The sequence below is a fragment of the Rhizophagus irregularis genome, chromosome 23 (assembly GCF_026210795.1).
Source record: "Rhizophagus irregularis chromosome 23, complete sequence".
NCBI classification, from domain to species: domain Eukaryota; kingdom Fungi; phylum Glomeromycota; class Glomeromycetes; order Glomerales; family Glomeraceae; genus Rhizophagus; species Rhizophagus irregularis.
The window spans coordinates 790,263-813,152 of record NC_089451.1 but is presented as its reverse complement, the minus strand read 5'-3'; the positions used below and the strand labels follow the sequence as shown (position 1 = coordinate 813,152).

The window sequence follows — 22,890 nt, the reverse complement described above, 5'->3', positions numbered from 1 at the left end:
ATAAGAAATTTCCATGTGGAAAATTGCCGTCGCCAATTATTCTGTTTAGATTCCGGTGTCCGGATTTTTAATGGAGGAAGTTAGTGAAATCTCGGTTATAGAAGTAGATTCTACAGAATTCACGAAAGAAACGATTAATAATAATGAAAATACTGAATACTTTTCTATATTACAATACGATTTTACGCAAGAAATTAATTCAGTATGTTCTACTAAAAAGCAATTTAGTAGCACAGTACTCGATTCTTTAAAACAACTTAAATTGTTTGAAAAGTTGGATATATATATACCGAATGCATCAGAGGAGAATTTTTTTAAAAATGCTAAATGGTGAGAATGAAGTTTAGCAAATATTAATTATAAATAAAAAAACCAACCATATTTCTGAAGAAAAACTGGTATTTACAGCTTACTGAAATATTTATTATTTCGGAAGGTCACCAGACGGATCATGTATATTAACGTCAACGAATGACAATGTATTAAGAATTTTTGATCTGTGAGTATTAATTAAATGATTGTTCTTAATCTTATTTCTTAATAAATACTGATTTTATTGAAATTGAAATAGACCTAGAAATGCTTTAGAAATAGCTGATGGTAAAATTTGATTATATAGATTGACATCATAAATAACTAATTTCTAATTTAGAAATTGAATTATAGAAATTGAATTAAGCCAGGTTCTTGCCTGTCATACGGGAGAAACAGTATACGATTTTTGTTGGTACCCTATGATGTCTATTCAAGGTAGATCATATTTCCTACAATACATATTACGAAATTAACGAAATAACTAAAAAAAATTTCAATTTTAAACTAGATCCTGACACTTGTTGTTTTCTCTCGTCAAGTCGTGAACATCCAATACATTTATGGGATGCCTATTCTGGGAAGGTAAATGGATCAAAGGATGTCATTTTTAGTGGGTTCAATTATAACATCCTTTATCATCTTATTTTCAGGTGAGATGTTCTTATACCATAATTGATCATCGGGATGAAATTGTAGGACCTAATGCATTGACTTTCAATTTAGACGGTTCAAGGTAAATTTAGATGAACTCTTTTCTCATCAAATTATTTATTCAAATTTAACCTTACTTTGTAATAGGATATATTGTGGATATAAGAATATGATAAAAATTTTTGACTTAGATCGTCCTGGGCGCGATGGTCAAGATATTAAAACAACCCCTTCACGTAAAAGTAAAGAGGGACAAAAAGGTTAATAAAAATCAATTGTGAACTTAGTTGTTATGTGTTAAATCCGATTTATTGATAGTATAAATTATTGTAGGAATTATTTCATGCTTGGCATTTAATCCTGATAGATCAGGTTTATATGCAGCAGGATCTTATTCACAAACAATTGGATTATACGATGAGTCAAACAATGAATTGTGTAGTATCTTACAGGGGACAGAAAATGAGTCAATTGGAGACATTATACAAGTATAAGATAGAAATTCTATTCTACATATATTACACGAAATGAAAATAGAATTAAAGATAGATTTTTTATTAATCCTAGGTCCAATTTTCGCGAGATGGGAAATATCTTTTTTCATCATCTCGAAAAGATAATTATATACGTTGCTGGGATATTCGAAATACTGGCAATATTTTATATAAATTGGAACGTAATGGTAACACGAATCAGAGATTATCATTTGACCTGGATAATACGGGGTCTTTTTTGGTTACAGGAAGTCTTGTAGGTTTATAAATCAGCTATTAATCTATTACAACCATTGAAAATTTTTTAATAAAATATTTTTTTTAAACAGGATGGAAAAATGATCGTTTATGATTTGGTTAATCTTGATTCTAAAGGAAGTCCACGTAAAGTGTTGGATAGGTTAGCACATGATGGTATGATATATACTTTAAGCTTATCGGGTTTTACAAGAATTTGAATTAATGTAACTTTTTTTTTAGATGCCGTTTCAGCTATGTCGATTCACCCTACTTTGCCGCTTATTGCCTCTTGTTCTGGACAAAGAAAGTTTAAATTGATCAATGGCGATATATCAGAAAATGATCAAAATCAAAACATCACAAGTGATAATTCACTCAAAATTTGGAGAGCTAAAGGAGATTATGCTTGGTGTTATTATAGTGCAGAAGGTGAAATCGTAATTCACCCTGTAACGAATATAGAAGGGGAGGAAAACACATCAAAAGAATATAGTTTTGATAACCAAGGAACAATAGATATTAGTAATGAAATTAGTTTAAACGCTAATATTTCAATGGTCGAAGAACAAATAAATAACTCAAATATAGTAAGTGATAATGGATCTGATAATTATATAATGACTTATGTAAAATTTATTTAGTACATTAACTGTTATGAATCAATAGACTATTTAGAAGATTTCTATATTAAATATGAGGTAAAATTGAAATTGATCTAGTTTCGTTATTTTATAAGAAAAAAAATTTTTTTAAGTATTGGTCTTTGTAAAGTTTTTTTTTTTTAACTTTTAGGATAGGATCCCATAATTTCTTGTCGGAAAAGACTTGATAAGAAATTATTATTAGAGGAATTTTTAAAGATCAGCTGTCTCATCTTTCTAATGAACTCAATTTACAATTTTTCTGAAATATAGATATGTATATAGTGTATAATAGTGAATAAAAAATTAAAGTTTAACATATTGTACTACCTTTTTTTGAATACACTAATTTTAGTAGTTCAACGTTTCTGTTATAACTGCAAAGGGTTTGCTTAAATTCCTTTATTTTTTCACACAATTAACCCGTAAAAGTAAATTTATACGATTTTAGGGTGCAGATTAACCTTTTTTGATAAGTAAATCGGAAAAATTATTCATACGATTAAGGAAGTAGATTCCACCATCCCAATTGTAGTGATCTACATTCCACGTTGATGACATAATTATATTTCTTTGATAAATGTGTCATAGTTATTCCTTTATTGTTCATTATATCTTAAAAACATTGTCACCTGATATAGCATTATATTCCACCAATGCTATAACAATATGATTATAAATACAACTTAAATAAAAAAAACCCACTTTTGAATCTCTCATGCAAGACTTTTTTTTGTAAAAACTAACTTTTCTAATTTTATTATATACAAAATGTTTTTGCGAAAATATTTTCACAAAAACAAAAGAAATTCTACTAATAATTATATTTTTTACCATCAAATATGTTTATCTACTTTGTTTTGCAATATTACATATAATTAATTTTGTAATTAATTACACATTAATAATTTTTGTCTACCTATCTTCTTTTACTTTATATTAAAATTTTTTTTTTACACACATATATATATACTCTTTCATCGCTCCACCTTGGCAATTGTCTACATAGGTGATGGTGATAAGTTAAGGAATTCGCTCAGCGAAAATGCAGAGCCTGGCGTTCTTGTGCCAGATGCCGTCCTAATTTGATGTGGTGGAGTACTAGGTACTTCTATTAAAATGGGAGTGTGCGGCGTGGAAACTGCATTACTTGCCGCCCAAGCATCTAATGATGCCTGGTAGGAAGAAGGTATTGCTTCCGTGTTATTACGAGCTTCTACCACTTTGGGTTCGAAATCTATCGTTTGTTCTTTGAATTTTGGGCTTTTTCGATATCGTTTATTGGTAGAAGCGCTATATGTAGCCCATAAATAATCAAATTCTTGCCCAGGTGAGTTAGCCGCGAAACGATTCCTTATCGATGGGGAGATATCAGCCAAAAGTTGATTATACATCGTTCCTGGTGTCACGTTAATCGAGTGCGCTGTCATCGAGTGCGCTGTCGGATCGAAATCTTCAAACATTTTATCGACATCGAAATCCCCAGGTACAACATTTTCTGTAACATCATCGCAATCACGTACTTTTCTCTTTGATCCTTTTACGGAGGTTTGTGATCGTTCTTGTTCTTCTATATGTTGATCAAACTCGGAAAAAGGCAACCCTGAAATTATAGTGCGTGGTGAAATAACTTGTAACCCAGAAACCGTGTTTGACAGTGAATTTAATCCAGAGGTCGAATCAGTTGAAGTTGTAATTGGTGGAATTATTGAATTTGTTTGTTTTTTCGACTTCTTGTTTGTCGCCTTTGTCAACTTTTTTCCTTTACCGATATTTTTTACTATTTTTTTACTGACATTTTTCGATGATTCTAACATATTATTTTCATTTATCGGAAATGCTTTCCGTACTTGAACAAGCGATACGGTTCCTGGGTCACATGTACTTCTTACGTTTGCCTCAGCTTGTCGCCTTTTTTCTTCATACAAAGCTTGACCCCGTTCTTTGATTAAAGTAGAAAAAGGTGTTTCATCCTCATCTTCTGATGGCCAATCGGACTCTAGAAAAGCTGCTATAATGCTTGATCCATATTTCGATGAATTTTGTAATACAGGACGAAATGTAGTAGAATTTGAATCTAAATTACAGGGAATCGAAGGATCATTATTTAACCTATCGAGTTCCTGGTAGGAATTGTTATCATTTGAAAGATCTCTTTGTAATTCTTTCATCGTAATACTATCACGAGGTCCAGAAAGATCTTGTGTTAAGGGGGGATAAGTTGATGGGAAACTAGACGCGTTTGATCTATGACTTGAAACTATGGTACTATGTGATGAAGCATATGAACCGGATGATTTGCGTAAATTCTCAAACGCTGGAGAATCATTTATATTTATATTAGTTTCAAGAACCTCGGTAGATTCATCGTTAGAAGAATAATCAGGAAAATCAAAATAAGAATCTGCATCTATTCGTGTAGAATCCTCCGAAAGTCTTATATTGTTCTTATTAAGGGATTCCATCTTCATCTTTTCTTCGAACAATTGCGTAACTGTTGAAAGATTAAAATTCTGCCAACCGTTCTTGTACTTGTATGATGCATATTGCAGGTATAGTAAAATATCACAAGCAATCTAAATTTTGTTAGAACATTTATTGGGTGTAATGATTTAAAAATTACAAATAATATTGGAAACGAAGAAAGAATAATAATAAAAAAAAAGAAACGCTTTTTTTTCATCTCACATTTAAACATTACAAAACGTTCGCGTATAAAATACGAAAAAGAAAATTTACCTGTTGATCGTTACATCCTTCGTTCACAACATCTTCACGAGCCAATTTAACAAGTTTAACTAAATCGTTTAAGTGTTGTTGTTCAGTTGTATTTTGTGGTGTATTCATTTTGAGTAACTCTAAGTAAATAAACTTTAGGTTTTATCTAAGAAAGAAAGTCAATCGGTTAAATCTATAAACGCGACAAAAGACAAAGGGTTAAAAATATAAAGAAATTTAAAAGACTTTTAAATTTAAAGGATATAGTATATACCTTTAGGTTTTTTTTTTATTTCTTAAAGTAAACAGTAAGTAGGAAGAGAATTTTTTTTTTTCTCAAAAGTCTCAAAGGGCGCGTTTAAATATTCTTTTTTGAGAGTCCGAGTAACCAAAATAAAATAATCTAACCCCTGCAAATAACTACTATTGATATCGATAAAAAAAAAATCAGATTGATTCTTTGTAGAACGTGCATGATAAAGAATATTAATAGTAACAACAAGAAAAGACGGTCAAATATGACTAATATAATAGTTATAATAGTTCAATATATAGAAAGAATACTCTTTATGACCGTTTACCCTTTCATATTGCTAGCTAATGTATTTTACATGCATCATAATTAATTGATCGGATCTCTAAATATAATAATAAAACGTCAAATATTTTCAACTTAATAGAGAATATTTCAACATCCTCTTCATAAAAAAAATAATATGCTTAAAAAACAAATAATTGATGAGATAATGTTAATCAGTTAATTACGCGTCACACTTTAACCAAAGCGAGCGATTCGGATACTGCGCCTTGAATTAAAAGAATAATGGTATAAATAAAGTGATGGTAATCGGACGAGGAGAGAAAGAATTAATATATTTGATGAATTATGATGTAATTAGATATAAAAATGAAAAATTGACGACAGGGTACAAATATTTTGTCACTTTTTTATTTTATTTAATTATGAAATAATATAACAATTTATTCTCGTTCTTTTTATTATAATATAATTCAATGAATTAGATTTCATCAAATTATGTCCTTTTAATAATTTTTACGATAAAATCAAAGATAATTTGCAAAATTTTGACTTTTGAATTTCAGTAAAAGGATTAAAAACTCGCCTTCAATATCCAATTTTGGATAAATGTAACAATTGTAACATGTCATCACATATAAATACATGATCAATTTTCCGCAGTAAAAATTTTTCATTCGTTAGTCTTTGTTATGATATTACTCCTTTTGGTTTAAGTTCAGGGAAATCTTTGGGGATTACAACTGAAATTTTATCGGGATTTACTTGGTTACATTATTATTCGTTATTTGTTCCTGCTTTATATTATCGTATTATGTCTATTGCCACGTGTATACCATGTAATACAAAGGGTTAGTTCACACAACTGAAAAAAAACAAAATATTCAAAATTACTGATGAGCGATGATCAGCAAAGCCAATATTGGAACTGATCTATGGCGCCATATGACGAATAATACTGGATATTTTTATATATATATATTATTTAATGGCAAAGGAATCGTACTTTGTCAATAATATATAGAATGTTACAGTGTTTAGTTATATCACGTGATATATTAATTCTGGCCGAAATGTTGTTATAATTTTGGTCAGATTTAAATAGGTTTTAAAATTATTTTAAATAGACGTAATAAATAATTAAAATTTAATTGGGTTGAGGAAATGAGAAGTAAAGTAATAATAATAATAATAATAATATATATATATATATATATATACTGTATATGTTCATATATATATATATGTATGTATATCAACAACATTTTAAATAAGATTAACCAAAAGAATTTATATATTGTTTTCTTTTAAAATTAAAATCTAAATAACCTAATTAAAAGAATATATTTATTATATTGAAGAATTTGTATTCCATTCTATAAATTTTTTTTTGATTCAATATTTATTATTATCATTATCTTAATTATCAAAACATTTTATTATTAGATAAGTAGATAAAATCAATTCCTTTTATAGCTACTGTAATTACTAATCAAATCAAGAAAAAAAAAACATCCAATATTGAATAATTTATAATTTAAGCAAACTTTATATATAAAAAACAATATTTTATACATTATTTGGGTTTTAAAATATTTTAAGATATAATTTCTTATAATATGCAATCCCGATGCATGCAAAAAGAGTAAAAAAAAAATGATACTGCAGATCGTCAGATCGTAACGCGAAAAAAATTGGTGTGGCGAATGCGATGTTTGCTGAGCCGTTTTCAAGTTTGGTTTGATACAGTGAAGATATTTTTAATTAGAAATTTTTATCCGCAATTTCTTTTTATCCCATCAATCCTCATCATCTGCTAACATATGATGTTAAAAATGTGATAAAAAGTAATACATCAATGTTTAATTAGTTACTTAAATGATATTATGATATAAATAATTTTGGTGTATCAGTATCATAAAAAAAGATGTGAGTTCCCGCTTGCCAAGAGACAGGATTTTGCGGCTGGTTTACAAAATATTCATAACCATTAGGGGCTTGTATATATGTAGGTTATGCTAACAACAAAAAACGTTTAATGTTTAATGACGTCGCTTTCAGTGACACATGAAACAACCTTATAACTGAATTAACTGAAATTTTTACTCTTAATATTAAGGTTGGTTTCTTACCTTTTGACTTATTTTCGTTTTTTTTTCTTTTTTTCTTTCATGTTTTTGTTTTCTTCTTCTAATAATCGAAACTTCTCTAAGTTATAAAAAAAATTTTACAACCCTTTTTTTCTTTTTATTTTATAATTTTCTCGATATTATATTTGACTTTTTATTGCTTTTGTTTCGCGATTCAACTTTTTCCCCCCATCAATTATCACCATTAAAACCGTCAAATTGACTTCAATCAACGCCTCATCAGGGGCGCACAAGAAAACCATCATGGGACAAGCACAGGACAAGCTTAAGAGCAACCAACTCGAAGATAACTTACAAGCTTCCTCTACTATTGAAGAAAACTCTGTTGTTACAGAGTCAACCTTTACCTTGGTTGCATCCGACTCAAATGTTCACCATAACTTTAGCTTTTCCTCTCCTTCTATACAAGACTCACATTCGCAAGGTATTAATTTCAAATTCCGTGTCTACTGATGCAGATCTCGGTAATATACAATAACTGTAAAAAAGTTATTACTCTTACTTTTTAAGAGAAAAATATTATTATTATTAATTATTATTATTATTATTATTATTGGAGAGTTTTATTGAAGGTTTTTTTACTTCAGATAATTTTACCATTCGTCTAACAAGTTCTAAAACTGTAGATTTTACAAATAATTCGCTTGCAAGTTCCCTCGCAGGTTTAACGATTCATGACAACTCGAATTCAGATAATAAACCTGCTGCTTCGGTAGTGCAAGCAACGACTGTTAAAAATATTGTTAAAGAAAATCTTAATGGATTGTCGAAATCAGTTGATGATGATGATAATGATGTTGATATTAATAAAAATATTAGTCAGATTTCGGAAGATATTTCATCTAAAAATATAGGATCAAATTCAACTGATTTAATAAATAAAAAATCTAAAGAAATAAAATCAACTTTAGCAGATGAAGCAGAATATACTATACCTCCTGCTATTGCTGAAGATGTCTTACGAGAAATGTTAGCAAATAAACCAAGTCAAGATTTATTGGAAGAATTGGAACCACCATCTGTAAATACAAACGGTAAAGGTGATAATTCATCCTCTAAATTTAAAGGAGATTCTGTAAACCATGAAAAAATTGGTGAGTTCTCTGAACCGACTAAAATTAGTGTCAATAAGAACAATTTGTTAATCTTGTCTGGCACGTCAGATTCCCCTTTTCCTTCTAAATTTACTTTCCCAAATATTGCGGATAAAAATTTCTTTGTACCAAATTTTTCAAATCCTATTGTTACTACTACTACTTCTCCTTCATTTTCTTTCGGAAATCCTTCCGAGTTATCATTACAAAATCCTTTTCAAAGTCCTTCCATTTCTTCTTCAAATATTTCCACCGCTAATACTTTACAACAAAAAGAACAACAACGACGCGTGACCTTACAATGGCATCCTCCGGTATTGGATAAATTTTCACCTGTATTATCATCAAAAACACCTTCGATAACGATGCCTTCGAGTTCAATATGGCCGCCTTCGATTAATACTACCTCTCCAACCGATACACAATTTTCCAATTCTAATTTATTATTTCCACAGTTTACGGGTTCTTTTAAATTTGATATGAACTCAAAAAATAATATAACTGGAACTCAAGGATCTTCTAATATTCCTTCACCTTTGGTTCATACTAATAATGTTGATTCATCAAATGATGATAATAATAATAATAATAATAATAATAATACTATTATTACAACAACAGTTCCTATTAGTCCCCCTTCTTCTACGACTATTTCAAATACTCCACCTATATTATCTTCCACTGCATCAACATCGAGGAAAGGAATGCATTCTAATATGGGTACAGGAAGAACGACGACTTTATACGTATCAGCAAAACCATCGATTAAAACTGTTTCAAATACAACAAGTAATAACGGAAATATGCAAGCACCTTTATTAGTTTCACCTACATCTACTATAAAAAAATTACCAATGAAATTTGGTGACATAAGTATATCAAGTACAGCGTTAACATCCGCAACAGCTTCAGCTAAAGGAATTACAATTAGTGTAAATAATTCTAATAGTAATTCAAATTCTCCTTCGACAATACAGACATCACCACCACCCAGAGGATTTATTCATAATGCGACGAATGCTCCTACTCAAAGGCAAATTAAAGAATTACCGAGAAGAGCAAAATTTCGTCCAATATCAAAAGGAAATAATCCAAATGATGAAAATAGTAATAATAGTAATAATAATAACATTAATAATATAGGTAAAAATGAATCTATCGTAAATGGAGGGTTTAACATAAAGAATGAGATGGTTGTAACACAACCATCTTTACCTGTTATACCACCTTCCCCACTGTTTTCATTTTCTACACCGATCAATTCTGAGGATGATGATGATTTTGATGCAGAAGAAGATGAAGGAAATAATGTAAATGGACATGCAGATTGGTTGGACAATGCTAATAATAAAAAGAAACGAAAAGCATTACAAACTGTTGGAGGTGGTTCAACTACTAGTGGAGGAGTTGGTGGTGTAATGAAAACTTTATCGGCAAAAGAACGTGCAAATCCATTAAGGAGAGTTGAAAGACGATCAACGCAGCGTAATAACATAAAATCATCTTCAAATTGTGATTCTATATTACCATTTGATAGTAAAAGTGTTAATAAAGAATTAGATGGTATGAGACCACCACAAACAACGTTCGACTTTTCATTTAAATCAATTTCTGAAAAGTCTGCAGCGGCAACAGCAGCGAGCGTTAATGCGGCTAGTGCAAAACGACTTGCGGCTGTTTCACCGATACAGACGATGAATGCAAAGAATGATCCATTTTCATCATCATTATTCCTTCAACAATCACAATCAACGGTTACAACTGTGGTGGTACCTAATAATTCGAAGAAAAAAGTTTCAACTAAACGAGCAGCTCCATCTTCAGCATTATTTAAAACTGAGGATGTAACAGCAGTTAATACTAATCATGTACATCCTCAATTTGCAAAATCACTAAAATCATTACCACCACCGCCACCACTAACGACTACACCTAAAAGATTACCTCGTAAAAAGAATAAGAAAAAAGCACAAGCAGCTGTTAATAATAGTCAAAATATTCAAAATCAGCATCCACCACCGCAGCATCCTCATCAACATCATAATCATCATCATCAGCATAATCACCACCCACACCATCAACAGCAAGATGACACCTCTTCGACTTCTGGCTCTGTAGATATTCAACCTGTTACTAATAATAATTCAAGACGTAAGATCAAATTTCCAGAAAAAAGTGGAGATTGGATTTGTATGTTTTGTGAATATAAACTTTATTATGGAGATGGAAGACGATCGAGACGACGGCCGAAAAATAATACGAATGCTAATAATGGAGATGGTGGCGGAGGGTTCAATACTTCAGGTGATGGAGGAATAGCACCAGACAAAGCTCTAACGACTTAATTTTTTATTGTTTATAAAATAAATATATATATAATTACATATAATAAGGTAAGATCGTTCAAGGTTTTATTTTTTAACTTTATAATGCATCTCATTAACTAATATGTATATTTCTATGTAGTAACAAAAAAAAAAAGAATTTTGATATTTAATATTTATTTCTTTATTTTCTATGGACTTTGTTAGAACAAACAATCACATTATGGAAAAGGAAGAAACACAACGCGTCACGTTGATTTATCACTTAAGGGAGGTTTATATTCATTTTATTATTATTTTTATTACTTTTTATTACTTTATTCGCATTGGAATTTTCATGTTCCTTTTTAGTACCGAGAAAGGAATATGATAGTGGTTATGACTCGTAATTTCTTTTCTCATTCAAGATTAGAATTTGCGATCAATTGAACAAAAGTTTGATGCAGCAATTGCAATTGCTGTACGGGCTTCTTTAATTATCTCATTCTCTTACTTCGATATATCAACACGTGAATAAATTATACGCCCTTAATAGTAGGTATAATTCAATAATTTTTTTGTTTGTTTGTGTTGTTATTCTTTCTCCCCCCTTTTTAAGCTGCTTTACTTATCTGTAAAAGATTATTGCTTTCGAGTTGTAACTATAAAAAGAAACAAGTAAAATAAAAGGCCGGTGTTTTTTTTCCTGAGGGAAATTGATTGCTGGTGTTTATTGTATTTTCATATATAATTTATAAATTGTATATATTCATTTAATAAAAAATCATAATAAAGATCATAAGACTTTAATTTATTTAGTATTACGAAAAGAAAAAGGTAAAGATTTAAATTATTTACCGATAATCTGTCGATCGAAATGATCGTCAATAAATTTGTCCATTTCGAAAAAAAAAACTGTTATTCATGTGACTTAAATACTTGATTTGTTACACTTTGTACTACAATAAACGTGTTTACATGCCATTGGATAAAGAATTGCTCGCTCCCCGAAGATCGATTCGAATTAAGTGTAAGTCGCATTTAGAATTCGTGTGAAATTAAAAAGTTTGGAATTCAAAGAACATGGGGCGGCTACTAGCGCCACGAGTTTTTGCGTTCGTAATTTTATCGCTGGTTTTATATGCGAAATTAGTATCAAGTATATATGCTAATCAAGCAGGAGTAATAGATTGGTATGAATTTGATGCTTAAGAAAGGAAACCTTTTTTTTTTTCATGTAATTCTCACAAAGTTAATTTTCTTAGGCACCATCAATATATCGGTACTCCAAAAGTCTCGTTTTTTCATAAGTTTGTCTCTAGAGGAGCTTATGTTTTAATAGCTTCCGACCGTAACGTTTTAGCGTCAATTAACGTTCGTAGTGGGAATATTGGTTTGTATCACGTGAAATCTAAAAGAATGTGTTCTTTGTGTAAAAAAAATTTAGCAGTAAATTATAATAATTATTAAGTTCTTTTTAATTAGACTGGCGTCAAGTTTTTGATGGAAATGAAAATATTTTAGCTTTCAAGGGGTATGAAAACAGTAAGTTATTAAATTATTTGTTTGTAATTACTGATAATATAATTTGTGGTAATTTTGATCCTTTAATATATTTCTAGCTGCTATATCTGTATCTCAACGAGATAATGATTACATTGTTAGATCTTGGGAATCACATTCAGGATTCATGTTATGGGAAAACAGAATAAAAAATGTTGGGCTATATAAAAATTCCAATCCAATTATTGAAAATGATGCACCAAAAGTTGAAGTTATTTTTGCTACGAATAATCCTGATGTATTAATATTATTAGAAGGAATTACTGTTATAAATTTAAATGTCATAGATGGTAAACAAATATGGAGATCAGATTTAGCAGATAGGTAATTTTATAACTTATTATTTTTTCTTCTACCATTTTAATTCGAGATGTAATATCAATTCCTTTTTTTAGTTCGACTATTCTTTATAAACTTGTCGAGTTTAATGGAAAAGTTTACGGTGTTGGTCTCAAAAAATCTTTCAGTTCTTATACTATTGAAGTTGTTACCTATGATATTTCGAGTGGAATACTTAAAACCCAATTACTTAATTCTAAAGTTGGTAATATTAAAGATATGACCGTCTTAGGAGGGGGCACACAGGATGGATTTATAATTTGGAGTGAGGGTGGATTTATACGAGTTAATCGGTTGGGCACAACTTTTTCTGAACAAACTTCTTTAGAGGTAATAAGATATTTACAATTACATTTAAAAAGTTCCATTATATTTATTTAATATTTTTTTTTATTTTCGTAAAGGAACTTTATGAAAATGTAATTCCATCATTTGGTGATGCTAATGGAAACCTTGAGCTTCTTGATCTTAATATTGGATCAAGAACCGAATTTCTTGTTCAAGTACCTACGAAGAAAGGTAATACGGCTGCTGCATTCAAGGTTGATCATGTAAGTGGCCGATTGGTCGCTCTTTACGACTTTGAAGAAAGAGTAAGTGTTAATTTCTATTTTATTTTATTTTATTTTTGATATTTTAATCATATCTCAAAATTTAACTTATAATTTATAGTCGGAAAATTCGATATATTCAGCCACTTTTGATAAGAACGAACGGATTATAATTTCCAGAAGTAGAGTGGTTGCTGAGGTATTTAAAAGTTTTACTTTTTATTAATATGATTCGGGAATTTTATTTTTATAATATAATTGATAAAAAAATAAAAAATTTCAAATAGAATGTTTCAGAAGTAGAAATTATTGCGCCCAGTACAGGAACAATTCTAGGGAATTATAAAATTCCTTATTCATTGAATTCATATGGTAACTTGGTGAAGGTACGTTAAAGATGAAATAATAAATTCATATATGCTTGAAGGGATCATAATATTTTTTCTTTATCCATGTAATCCATGTAGTCTGTGCTTGACGTTGATTCTAAAGCTATGGGATATCGCATGCTTGTGATTTCTGCTGATGGTTCCATGCATTTCTGGAAAGATCATGACGTGGTATGGAAGAGTGAAGAATCTCTTGCTCATACTATTGAAGCAGAATTTCTAGATTTACCGGAAAGAAAGTTATGGACTCAAGAATCTGATGAACTTGGTGTGTAAAAGAACTTTTTTTTTTTAATTATAACCAAATTAAATATCACATACTCAAATAACGAACTACTTTAAATATTAGCCGAACAACCTGAAGAAACAGAGACAATTTCACCTCTCATTCGCTATTTACGACGAGTAAAAACTCATATTGAACAACTCAAGGTAATTACATTTAAAAAGAATTTTTTAAAGTCATCATTAAATTAATATTCATAATATTAAATTTAGGATTTTCCTGCTTATTTAACCGCTTATATCCAACGACTTATAACTGGTGATTACGAAGCAGAGTTTAAATCAACTAATAAAAGCAAAGTTAGTCTTCATAGGGATACTTTCGGGTTTCGAAAGCTTTTGATTTTCGTGACTCGAACAAAATTAGTAGCTTTAGATACAATTAACAAAGGACAAATAATTTGGTCTCGATTTTTTGGAAATGATGTATCTGAGTTTAGTAATATCTTTATAGTAAGATCCTCTACGGTGAAATATCCCCCAATTGTTGTTGCGATTGGTATACAAAAAAATTCCGAGGTATTAATTTTTTGATTGTTGAAAGAAAGAAAAAAAAAACTAAGGTACTAATGATTTTGTATGCATATGTGCCTTCTTTCTTAATATTCTTAATATTCTTAAATAGGGAAAGTCCGTTACGCGTCTTTTCCGATTGAACGGTCTCACTGGAGAAAATTTTATTCCCGCAGAAAATGAAAATTCTTTTCCTCCGGAATTATCAATTCCAATTACGACTAAACGTATTCTTAAATTACCTGTTGAAGAACCTGATGAAAGAACTCATATTATTGCATTAATTGACGAAGAATTAAAGGCAAGGTTAATATATGATTTTTATTACAATTATCTTTAAATTAAAAGTACTAAATTTTTTTTTTTTATTTTTCTTCAAATTAATTATTATGATTATAACGATTATAGTTTCACATATACCCAAATCATGAAAACTCGATAAAAGCTTTTATGCAATTCGCACCATCATTTTATTTTACTTTATCAGACGATATTGGAGAAAAATCTTTGAAAGGATGTAAAGTTGTCAAAAATAATGTACAAGTAAGAAATAAACCATTAAAAAAAAATATGAAAGATTATTGCTTTTATTCGTAATTATTAATATTACGTATCAATAATATTACAGCCATTTGATATTATCGAGATTTGGACTCTTAATTTTCCTGAAGGTGAAAGTATTGCAGCGATTGCGCATAGACCTCCAATTGGTACAACAATAACAAAATTAAAATTATTTACGCGTTTCTTCCATTTTAAATGAAAAATATTCTCATTTTTTTTTGTTTATCTTTTCTTCAAATTTAGAAAAAATTGCATCTCTTGGCCGTGTTCTCGGTGATCGTTCAGTATTATATAAATATCTTAATCCACATCTTGTTGCGATTGCCACATTATCAACATCAACTTCTACAGATTTGAATATATATCTTGTCGATGTAGTTAAAGGATCAATATTACATCATGCTATTCATGAGAATGTTGGATCTTCACATCCTGTACGAATTGCACAAATCGAAAATTCAGTTGTATATCATTTTTGGAGTGAAAATAATAATGAAAAAGGTTATGTAATAGTTGTTTATGAATTATATGAAAGTGAAAACAAAGATCAAAGATTTGAAAGGTATGTCATGAAAGACAAAATATATAATTTTGGATTAAACCGAATTACAAATTTAGTAATTAATTACATTTATACATATATCTTTCGCTTATTTTTATAGTTCAGTATTTTCTTCATTTGCACATGATCGTCCGTATGTTAGTGCTCAAGCATATATGTTCCCATATGGTGTAAACGCAATCGGAGTTACTACCACAAAGCATGGAATTGCAACAAGAGAATTTCTATGTAAGGGGAAAAAAAAAATTTAATTAATTGAAATATTTTGAATATTTAATTTAAATTATACGTTTTATGTTTTATAGTTGCCTTGGATACAGATCAAGTATTTGGTGTATCTAAAAGATTTCTTGATCCACGTCGACCTCAGCATGTGTTAACTAACGAGGATAAAGAAGAAATGCTTATTCCTTACGATCCGGCTATTCCAGATAATAAAAAATGGGTTTTAAGTTATCACCTATCGGTAAATTTAATATAAAATTTTTTAAAAAAACTTTTTTGGAAATATTTCTAATGTACAGTACGTCTCTCTCTCTCTTTTTTTAGGTTGCTGGTATTAGACATATAATAACATCACCAGCATTGCTCGAATCAACTTCTTTAGTGCTAGCATATGGATTAGACTTATGGTTTACAAGAGAAGCACCATCAAAAACATTTGATGTATTAAGTGAAGATTTTAGTAAAGGAACTTTATTAGCAACTATTTTAGGATTAATTTTGAGTATTCTTATTACAAAACCAATGGTATGTGAGATAAAACCTAATTTATATTTTATTTTAATTTTGAAATTTAATGCTATAATTCCTTTTTTTCTTCTTCTTCTTATAGGTAAGAAGAAAGAAATTAAATGCAAGATGGTACTAATTTTTCCATTAGAGTATATACCTGTTATCAAAGCGAATTGAATAAACAAAAGTTTTTTATATAACAATTTTTTTTTTTTATTGTAATAAAAATTATTTTTAAGTATCCCATTTTCATTATCAATTTTAATCTTGATCTCGTTTATTGAATTGCATAATTGCATTGAATTGCCAAACTCGTTTTAAATGTATAGCTATAGGCCCCAAAACTAAACTAGAACATTAAATTTCTCTATCTACAAATCAGGTACCCTTAGGGTAATTCTACCTTCATTTTTGACGTGTTGTTTTAATTTATTAAAAATAATACTATTTTTCCATTTATCAGGTATTGGTTTTTTATCAATAGTAAAATAATAAATGTCCCAATCAGGTGTATCTAATAATTCATCATATTCTTTTAATTCTTGCTCATTAAAAGTTTTTAAATATTTACTAGCAAAAGTGGATAATATTAAATCCGTTTCTAATATACCACGTTTACGAGATTGATAAAGTAAACGAGAACGTTTTTTTTCTATTGATTCATTTGGACGTGGTATTGGCGGTAAATTACTATAAGGTAATGAAGGATCAAAATTTGAATCATGAACAATTTTTTCAGTAGGTGAAGGAGAATTTGAACTTGAAGAGTTATTTGAGTTATTTCTTGAAAGAATAAAAGTTATTGGTTTAATTGGAGTTAATAGTTTGTTTGATATAATATTTTTGTTGTAATGAACAAATTGTAATGTAAAACGAATCATTTTTTTTTAGATCTAAAATCTAAATCATCTAACCCGAAAATAGAATTCTCATTTTATAATAAAAAAAATTACGTGTTACACAAACAGGCTGTGCGATTTACCCGCGTAAAAGTAAAATAGATCGTGTTTTTAAGTACATTTAATTTAAACATATAAATTATATAATGATTCTTTTTACTTGTATAATTTGAAATAATTTGAATAAATTGTATTATTTTAAAAAAAGATGGCTTCTTTACCATTACACGATACTGAAGTTGATTCAAGAAGACAAAGTAGTGTTGACAGAAATAGTGATCGAGAAGCATCTGAGGAACAAGAACGTCCTATTAATGATGTTAGGGAAGAAAGAGCTGGTTTATTAAGTGGTGTTTTAACTGATGAAGAATCACTAAAGAGCACACCAAATGAGGTAAAAATTCATCAATTTATTTTTTTAAAAAAATTGGTTAAAAAATAATGATATTTAACAAAAAAAATTTTTTTAAAAAAAGGCTCGTAGAATATTTCTTTTAAGAATGTGTTTGATTATATTATTGTTATCAATGTTAGCCGGAACCATCCTTTTAACATTATTTCCACGTAATAAAATACCATTTATACCACCATCGGGTGCATTATTCTCAAATGGAACCCATAAATTTCATAATACTGTTATAATAGTTTCATTTGATGGACTTAGGTCTGATTATTTAGATAGAAACGTCACTCCGACCATTAATGAATTCGGTAAGAATTTATCACGTAAACCTTTTTTTAAAAAAATTATTAAAAATACTTATTTTAAATTTATACATATATTAGTTCAAAAAGGAGTAAAAGCTGAACACATGATCCCATCTTTTCCAGTACGTTATTAATGATAATATTTGTTGGTTTTTTCAAGAAAAGATTGATAATATATTATTATTATATGTATATTAATAATATTTTTTTTTAAAAAAAATAGTCGATGACATTTCCAAATCATTATACCATAGTAACAGGATTATATCCGGAATCACATGGAATAGTAGCAAATGAATTTTATGATCCAGTATTAAAAGATAATTTTGTTTATACAAATCCAAATAAAAGTACTGATTCTAAATGGTGGAAAGGTGAACCAATATGGGTAACAACTGTCAAACAAAAACAAAAATCGGCAGTATCAATGTGGGTAGGGTCATCATCGGTAATAGAAGGACATACTCCAACATATTTACATTCATTCAATTCTAGTACAAACGTGGATGAAAAAGTTGATCATTTAATTGATTGGTTAGATATGGAATTAGAAGATAGACCAACATTTTTAGCAGGATATGTTAGTATAATTGATTCTGCGGGACATAGATTTGGACCTGATTCTCAAGAAGTTAATGAAGCTCTTAAAATTGCTGATGGATTTGTTAAAAATTTATTAAATAAAATTGAAGAAAGAAACTTAACTGACATTGTAAACATAATATTTGTAAGTATATATATTATTTTTTTTAAAAAAATAGTAATTTTTTTTTTACTTATCGTTTTTTTTTTAATTTTGTTAACAGGTTAGCGACCATGGAATGGCACCAACAACACCATCAAACATAACTTTTTTAGATGATATATTTAACGTAACAAAAATATATCCAATAGAATTATTTCCGTTAGCTGGTATACGACCATATAATGATTCTGATATAGAAGGAATATTTAATTTACTTCAAAATGCAAGCGAAAATCAGCCATGGAAATGTTATTTAAGAGAAAACATTCCAGAAAGATTTCATTACAGGAACTCTGAAAGAATTGATCCAGTAATTTGTATACCACCTGTTGGTTGGTCATTAACCGATCATAGAGATTCCGCAAATCACACATTACCTAAAGGTGTTCATGGTTATGATAATCAAGAACCTACTATGAGATCAATATTTTTGGCTAATGGTCCTTATTTTAAGGATAAGAAGGGAATCGGAAAAGTTGTTAGCCCATTTATTGATATAGAAGTATATAATATAATGTGTAATATTTTAGGATTAAAACCTGCCCTTAATAATGGTACTGATGGTGGCATAATATAAAAGAATTTTCAATAGATTAACATTATTTAATTAATATATAAAGTTTTTATAATTTAATATTCGCTTTAAAAATTACAATTTTTAGAATTTAATTGTTTTAACAATGTAATAAAGTAGAAAATGCTAAAATTAGGAGCTCGTGACCCACGGCCACAAATTTTTCGTTTAAAAGTAAATCCTTAATTCGTGATCCGCCAGTGAACCATAAAATTTGACTATTAAAAGGCGGTGATAAGTTCATATATATTTTTATCAATAATTTAGAATCTGCGATCCCGGAGAAAAAATATGGGATAACTCGCCTTCTATTGGTCATAGAGACATAAAATCGTTACCATTAGATGCGTCTCGATGAGACGAATCCGATGAACCAAATTTTATTTTCCTACGACCACTAGATGATGAGTTATCTTTAAAATTTTAAAATACTAAATTTTTCTTTTTTTCAAATTCAAATTTTCAGCTCTTATGAAAGTGTCTTTTGGTGCTTAAAATTTTTACCGGTCTTTTATTATTAAGATAGCCAAATGGCATATTTTTATGCCTATAATATTAGTTTTCATATAATATTTTAGTAATTTGTACCTTGCATTGGCGGAACTGTAGATTCCGCGCTATTAGTAAATATATATATAACTTTCACCGGAATTTAATAGCCAAGTTTTATGGTTCACTGGCGGATCACGAATTAACTGTTCGGTTAATCACATGATCGACATCTAAAAAAAATTTTTTTTTTTTATATCGTGAAATAGATTATCAAGTTCCTTCGTTCATTTTTTTATTTTACAATGTTTAAACTTTCAAAAAAATTCAACAACCCTTCATTTTCGTTAATTAATCATATTAAGAGATTAACAAATAATTCTCAAGGTAAAAAATTTTATAAATAATTTTTTTTAATCAAAACTTTTCTAAAATAAATTTATTCTTTTTTTTTTCAAGCAAAGACATATGAACCTCCAAGATCAATTATAATTCCTAAACAATTTTCAACCCCGTTAATAAATAACAAAAATGTAATGGAAATAATAAATTATGAAAATCGAAATAAAGTTCCAGATGATAGATTTAAATTATTTGCTAAACATGGTAAAGATAGAATTAAACCTGGAGATGTATTATTAGTAGAAAGTTATACATCAATGGCATCAATTAAAAATCCTTCTTCCTCTATAAGTAAGAGTGGTACGTCAGCTTTTGCAGGAATTTGTATAAGTATTAGAAGAAGAGGTGTTGATACAAATTTTATTTTAAGGAATATTATATTAAAAGTTGGAGTAGAACAAAAATTTTTTATTAATTCACCTTTAATTAAATCAATTAAAATTTTATCAAGAGGTGAAGGTTATAGAAGAGCCAAATTATATTATTTAAGAGATCAACCTGGTAAAGCTTTTCAAATTAGTGATTTACTCAAAAGGGAAAGAGAAAGAAAGGAAATCAATTCTAAACAAAATATAATTAATAATAATGATAATACACCAGCTAGTTGAAAAAGAAAAATTCTTCATAAAGTAAAAATCAAAATTATTTAACCTTGATTAACAAACGATATTTTCTTATTATTTGGAATAATAGGATCAAGATTTTATTAAAATTTATTCTCATTTGTAATATTCTCTTTTGTAATTGATAGGATAGATGAGTAATATATACAATGAAGTATGTTGTTGACATCTGAATATCTGGAGTATTGAGAGATTAAAGAAACAAATTTTTTAAACAATTTCTAATTTACTTAAATCAAGTATAAACAAATTATTTAAATCTCAACTCTTCGTTACAAATTTGTTAATTAAACTGCGAAAAAAAAAAATGATTTCTCAATATTTCTTTAATAAACTACCTTTGCTTGCTTCTACTATAACGCGAACTTTGATAATAATAGAGTTATTGACACAAATTCAACTCTCATACCCTCGAAATGTACTTACTGCAATAGAACGTTTCTTGTTTTAAAGACGAATAGGATGAATAATTATTTAGAATTAAAATTATGCTCTTTTATAACATTATAATTTGTAATTCCCATTTCCCGCGCCTTGAGCCTTACCTCATTTCACAAGAATATTATTACTTCTACGAAATGATACACAATCTACGGTGATCAAAAACAGAAATACAGAAACAGAAATAACAGGAAATTATAGCGTCAAAAAAGCCGCTACGCACGGACAAATGATCTCATTGATCTTATGCGGATCATTACACAATAATAAAAAAAATTCGAAAATTTTTTATTATTGCGTTTATCTGTTTATCATGTTATCGATTATCCTTTATATCATTCAATTCGGGTTTCATTGGTTGTATCGTAATACAAATAAAAAACCATTTAAATATTTCCACTTTCTTAACTGATAATGAAGAGAAAAAAGTATTTTTATTTCTTGATAACAATTATATATCAAATAGACCAATGATCTACATTATCTTTTTTGTTTTTAGTCGCCCCCAACATAATCTAACGTAATCGATTGTGAATAAAAATTCCGTAATTTGCCGAAATCCGTGAATAAAAAATACATGATCTTCCATTCCGTGAGAACATTTTTTTTTAAAAAAAATATTATATACAAAAAGAAAAAAAAAGCAAAAAAAAAAGAAAAAAGAATAAAAGAAATAAAAAGCTAATAACTTAATAATTTACATAAAGTCGCAAGAAAAAAAATAAAAAAATACACATGTATATATATATATTTCTTTTTTTTTAAAAAAAAACAAGAAGACCTCAAACACCACCACAAGAGCGAGTAACATCTTTTAGACCAATACCATTATTTTGCTTTTTCCATTCACTTCTTAAATTTTCAATATTACCATTTGAATGAGAGGATAAATCATACTGAAAACCTGTTCTTTGTACTTGAGATTTGGTAAAACTGTAAAGTGTTGCTCCCCCAACTATCGATGCCGTTAACCTTTAAAAATAATGAAAATAATGTTTATGTTATAAAAAAGTAAATAGGTAAATATGTTAAAATTTATTTAAATTATTTACCACATTGTAAAATTTTTTGAACCAAATCGCGAGATCGTATTTGATGCGTTCATTTTTATTATTACTATATTATTATTTTATTTTTATTTTTATTTTTTTTTTTGAGAAAAGGTACGAAAGCGAGGAGAGTTGAAAATGAAAGGGAAAACGATAAATGGAGTTATATCAATAAGATCGCTGGGAAATGATTCCATAAATAGTAAGTCGTTTTCTTTGTGAAAATTGCACACTACTAAACGTGACAGGCTAAAACCAAATCGATGCATTTCATTTCTGACCAAATATATCTAACAAAATAAGCTTTTTTTCTCA

The 22,890-nt window shown here is 28.6% G+C and overlaps 7 protein-coding genes across 8 annotated transcripts; 5 read left to right on the top strand and 2 right to left on the bottom strand.

Annotated features, from left to right (window-relative positions):
• Positions 1 to 70: 70 nt before the first annotated feature.
• Positions 71 to 2,669, top strand: OCT59_015148 (uncharacterized protein; the record flags this gene model as incomplete). 2 transcript variants are annotated; one of them, XM_066139810.1, is made up of 12 exons in its annotated part: positions 71 to 330; positions 437 to 499; positions 572 to 600; positions 667 to 750; positions 824 to 897; positions 966 to 1,048; positions 1,114 to 1,226; positions 1,300 to 1,454; positions 1,534 to 1,716; positions 1,790 to 1,860; positions 1,941 to 2,287; positions 2,367 to 2,669. In XM_066139810.1, the coding sequence occupies 11 exons, from the start codon at positions 71 to 73 to the stop codon at positions 2,011 to 2,013; spliced, it is 1,188 nt and encodes a 395-aa protein (XP_066002648.1). In that variant the 3' UTR covers positions 2,014 to 2,287; positions 2,367 to 2,669. The 2 variants fall into 2 exon arrangements, with proteins under 2 accessions (XP_066002648.1, XP_025174788.1); XM_025319020.2 differs by having other exon boundaries at positions 1,790 to 1,874.
• A 407-nt stretch (positions 2,670 to 3,076) lies between these two features.
• On the bottom strand, positions 3,077 to 5,357 carry OCT59_015147 (uncharacterized protein). The gene is made up of 3 exons (XM_025319019.2): positions 5,334 to 5,357; positions 5,081 to 5,252; positions 3,077 to 4,917 (listed from the first exon to the last, which is right to left on the bottom strand). The coding sequence occupies exons 2-3, from the start codon at positions 5,186 to 5,188 to the stop codon at positions 3,343 to 3,345; spliced, it is 1,683 nt and encodes a 560-aa protein (XP_025174787.1). The 5' UTR covers positions 5,189 to 5,252; positions 5,334 to 5,357; the 3' UTR covers positions 3,077 to 3,342.
• A 2,633-nt stretch (positions 5,358 to 7,990) lies between these two features.
• OCT59_015146 (uncharacterized protein) lies at positions 7,991 to 11,234 on the top strand (the record flags this gene model as incomplete). Its single annotated transcript, XM_066139809.1, has 2 exons — positions 7,991 to 8,171; positions 8,374 to 11,234. The coding sequence occupies 2 exons, from the start codon at positions 7,991 to 7,993 to the stop codon at positions 11,184 to 11,186; spliced, it is 2,994 nt and encodes a 997-aa protein (XP_066002647.1). The 3' UTR covers positions 11,187 to 11,234.
• A 993-nt stretch (positions 11,235 to 12,227) lies between these two features.
• On the top strand, positions 12,228 to 16,902 carry OCT59_015145 (uncharacterized protein; the record flags this gene model as incomplete). The annotated part of the gene is made up of 19 exons (XM_066139808.1): positions 12,228 to 12,337; positions 12,410 to 12,537; positions 12,630 to 12,689; positions 12,767 to 13,031; positions 13,103 to 13,376; positions 13,451 to 13,639; positions 13,719 to 13,796; positions 13,885 to 13,983; positions 14,065 to 14,254; positions 14,336 to 14,418; positions 14,485 to 14,790; positions 14,897 to 15,085; positions 15,193 to 15,327; positions 15,413 to 15,494; positions 15,592 to 15,910; positions 16,011 to 16,138; positions 16,216 to 16,376; positions 16,460 to 16,660; positions 16,746 to 16,902. The coding sequence occupies 19 exons, from the start codon at positions 12,228 to 12,230 to the stop codon at positions 16,779 to 16,781; spliced, it is 3,033 nt and encodes a 1,010-aa protein (XP_066002646.1). The 3' UTR covers positions 16,782 to 16,902.
• Positions 16,903 to 16,906: 4 nt separating this feature from the next.
• OCT59_015144 (uncharacterized protein) lies at positions 16,907 to 17,526 on the bottom strand (the record flags this gene model as incomplete). The annotated part of the gene is made up of 2 exons (XM_066139807.1): positions 16,907 to 16,974; positions 17,049 to 17,526. The coding sequence occupies 2 exons, from the start codon at positions 17,524 to 17,526 to the stop codon at positions 16,907 to 16,909; spliced, it is 546 nt and encodes a 181-aa protein (XP_066002645.1).
• Positions 17,527 to 17,668: 142 nt separating this feature from the next.
• OCT59_015143 (uncharacterized protein) lies at positions 17,669 to 19,741 on the top strand. Its single transcript, XM_025309407.2, has 5 exons — positions 17,669 to 17,938; positions 18,021 to 18,255; positions 18,331 to 18,374; positions 18,476 to 18,979; positions 19,059 to 19,741. Exons 1-5 carry the CDS (start codon positions 17,753 to 17,755, stop codon positions 19,572 to 19,574), a joined length of 1,485 nt encoding a protein of 494 aa, XP_025174783.2. The 5' UTR covers positions 17,669 to 17,752; the 3' UTR covers positions 19,575 to 19,741.
• Positions 19,742 to 20,328: 587 nt separating this feature from the next.
• On the top strand, positions 20,329 to 21,204 carry OCT59_015142 (mitochondrial 54S ribosomal protein bL19m). Its single transcript, XM_025326704.2, has 2 exons — positions 20,329 to 20,447; positions 20,520 to 21,204. Exons 1-2 carry the CDS (start codon positions 20,366 to 20,368, stop codon positions 21,068 to 21,070), a joined length of 633 nt encoding a protein of 210 aa, XP_025174782.1. The 5' UTR covers positions 20,329 to 20,365; the 3' UTR covers positions 21,071 to 21,204.
• The last annotated feature ends 1,686 nt before the right edge of the window (positions 21,205 to 22,890 follow it).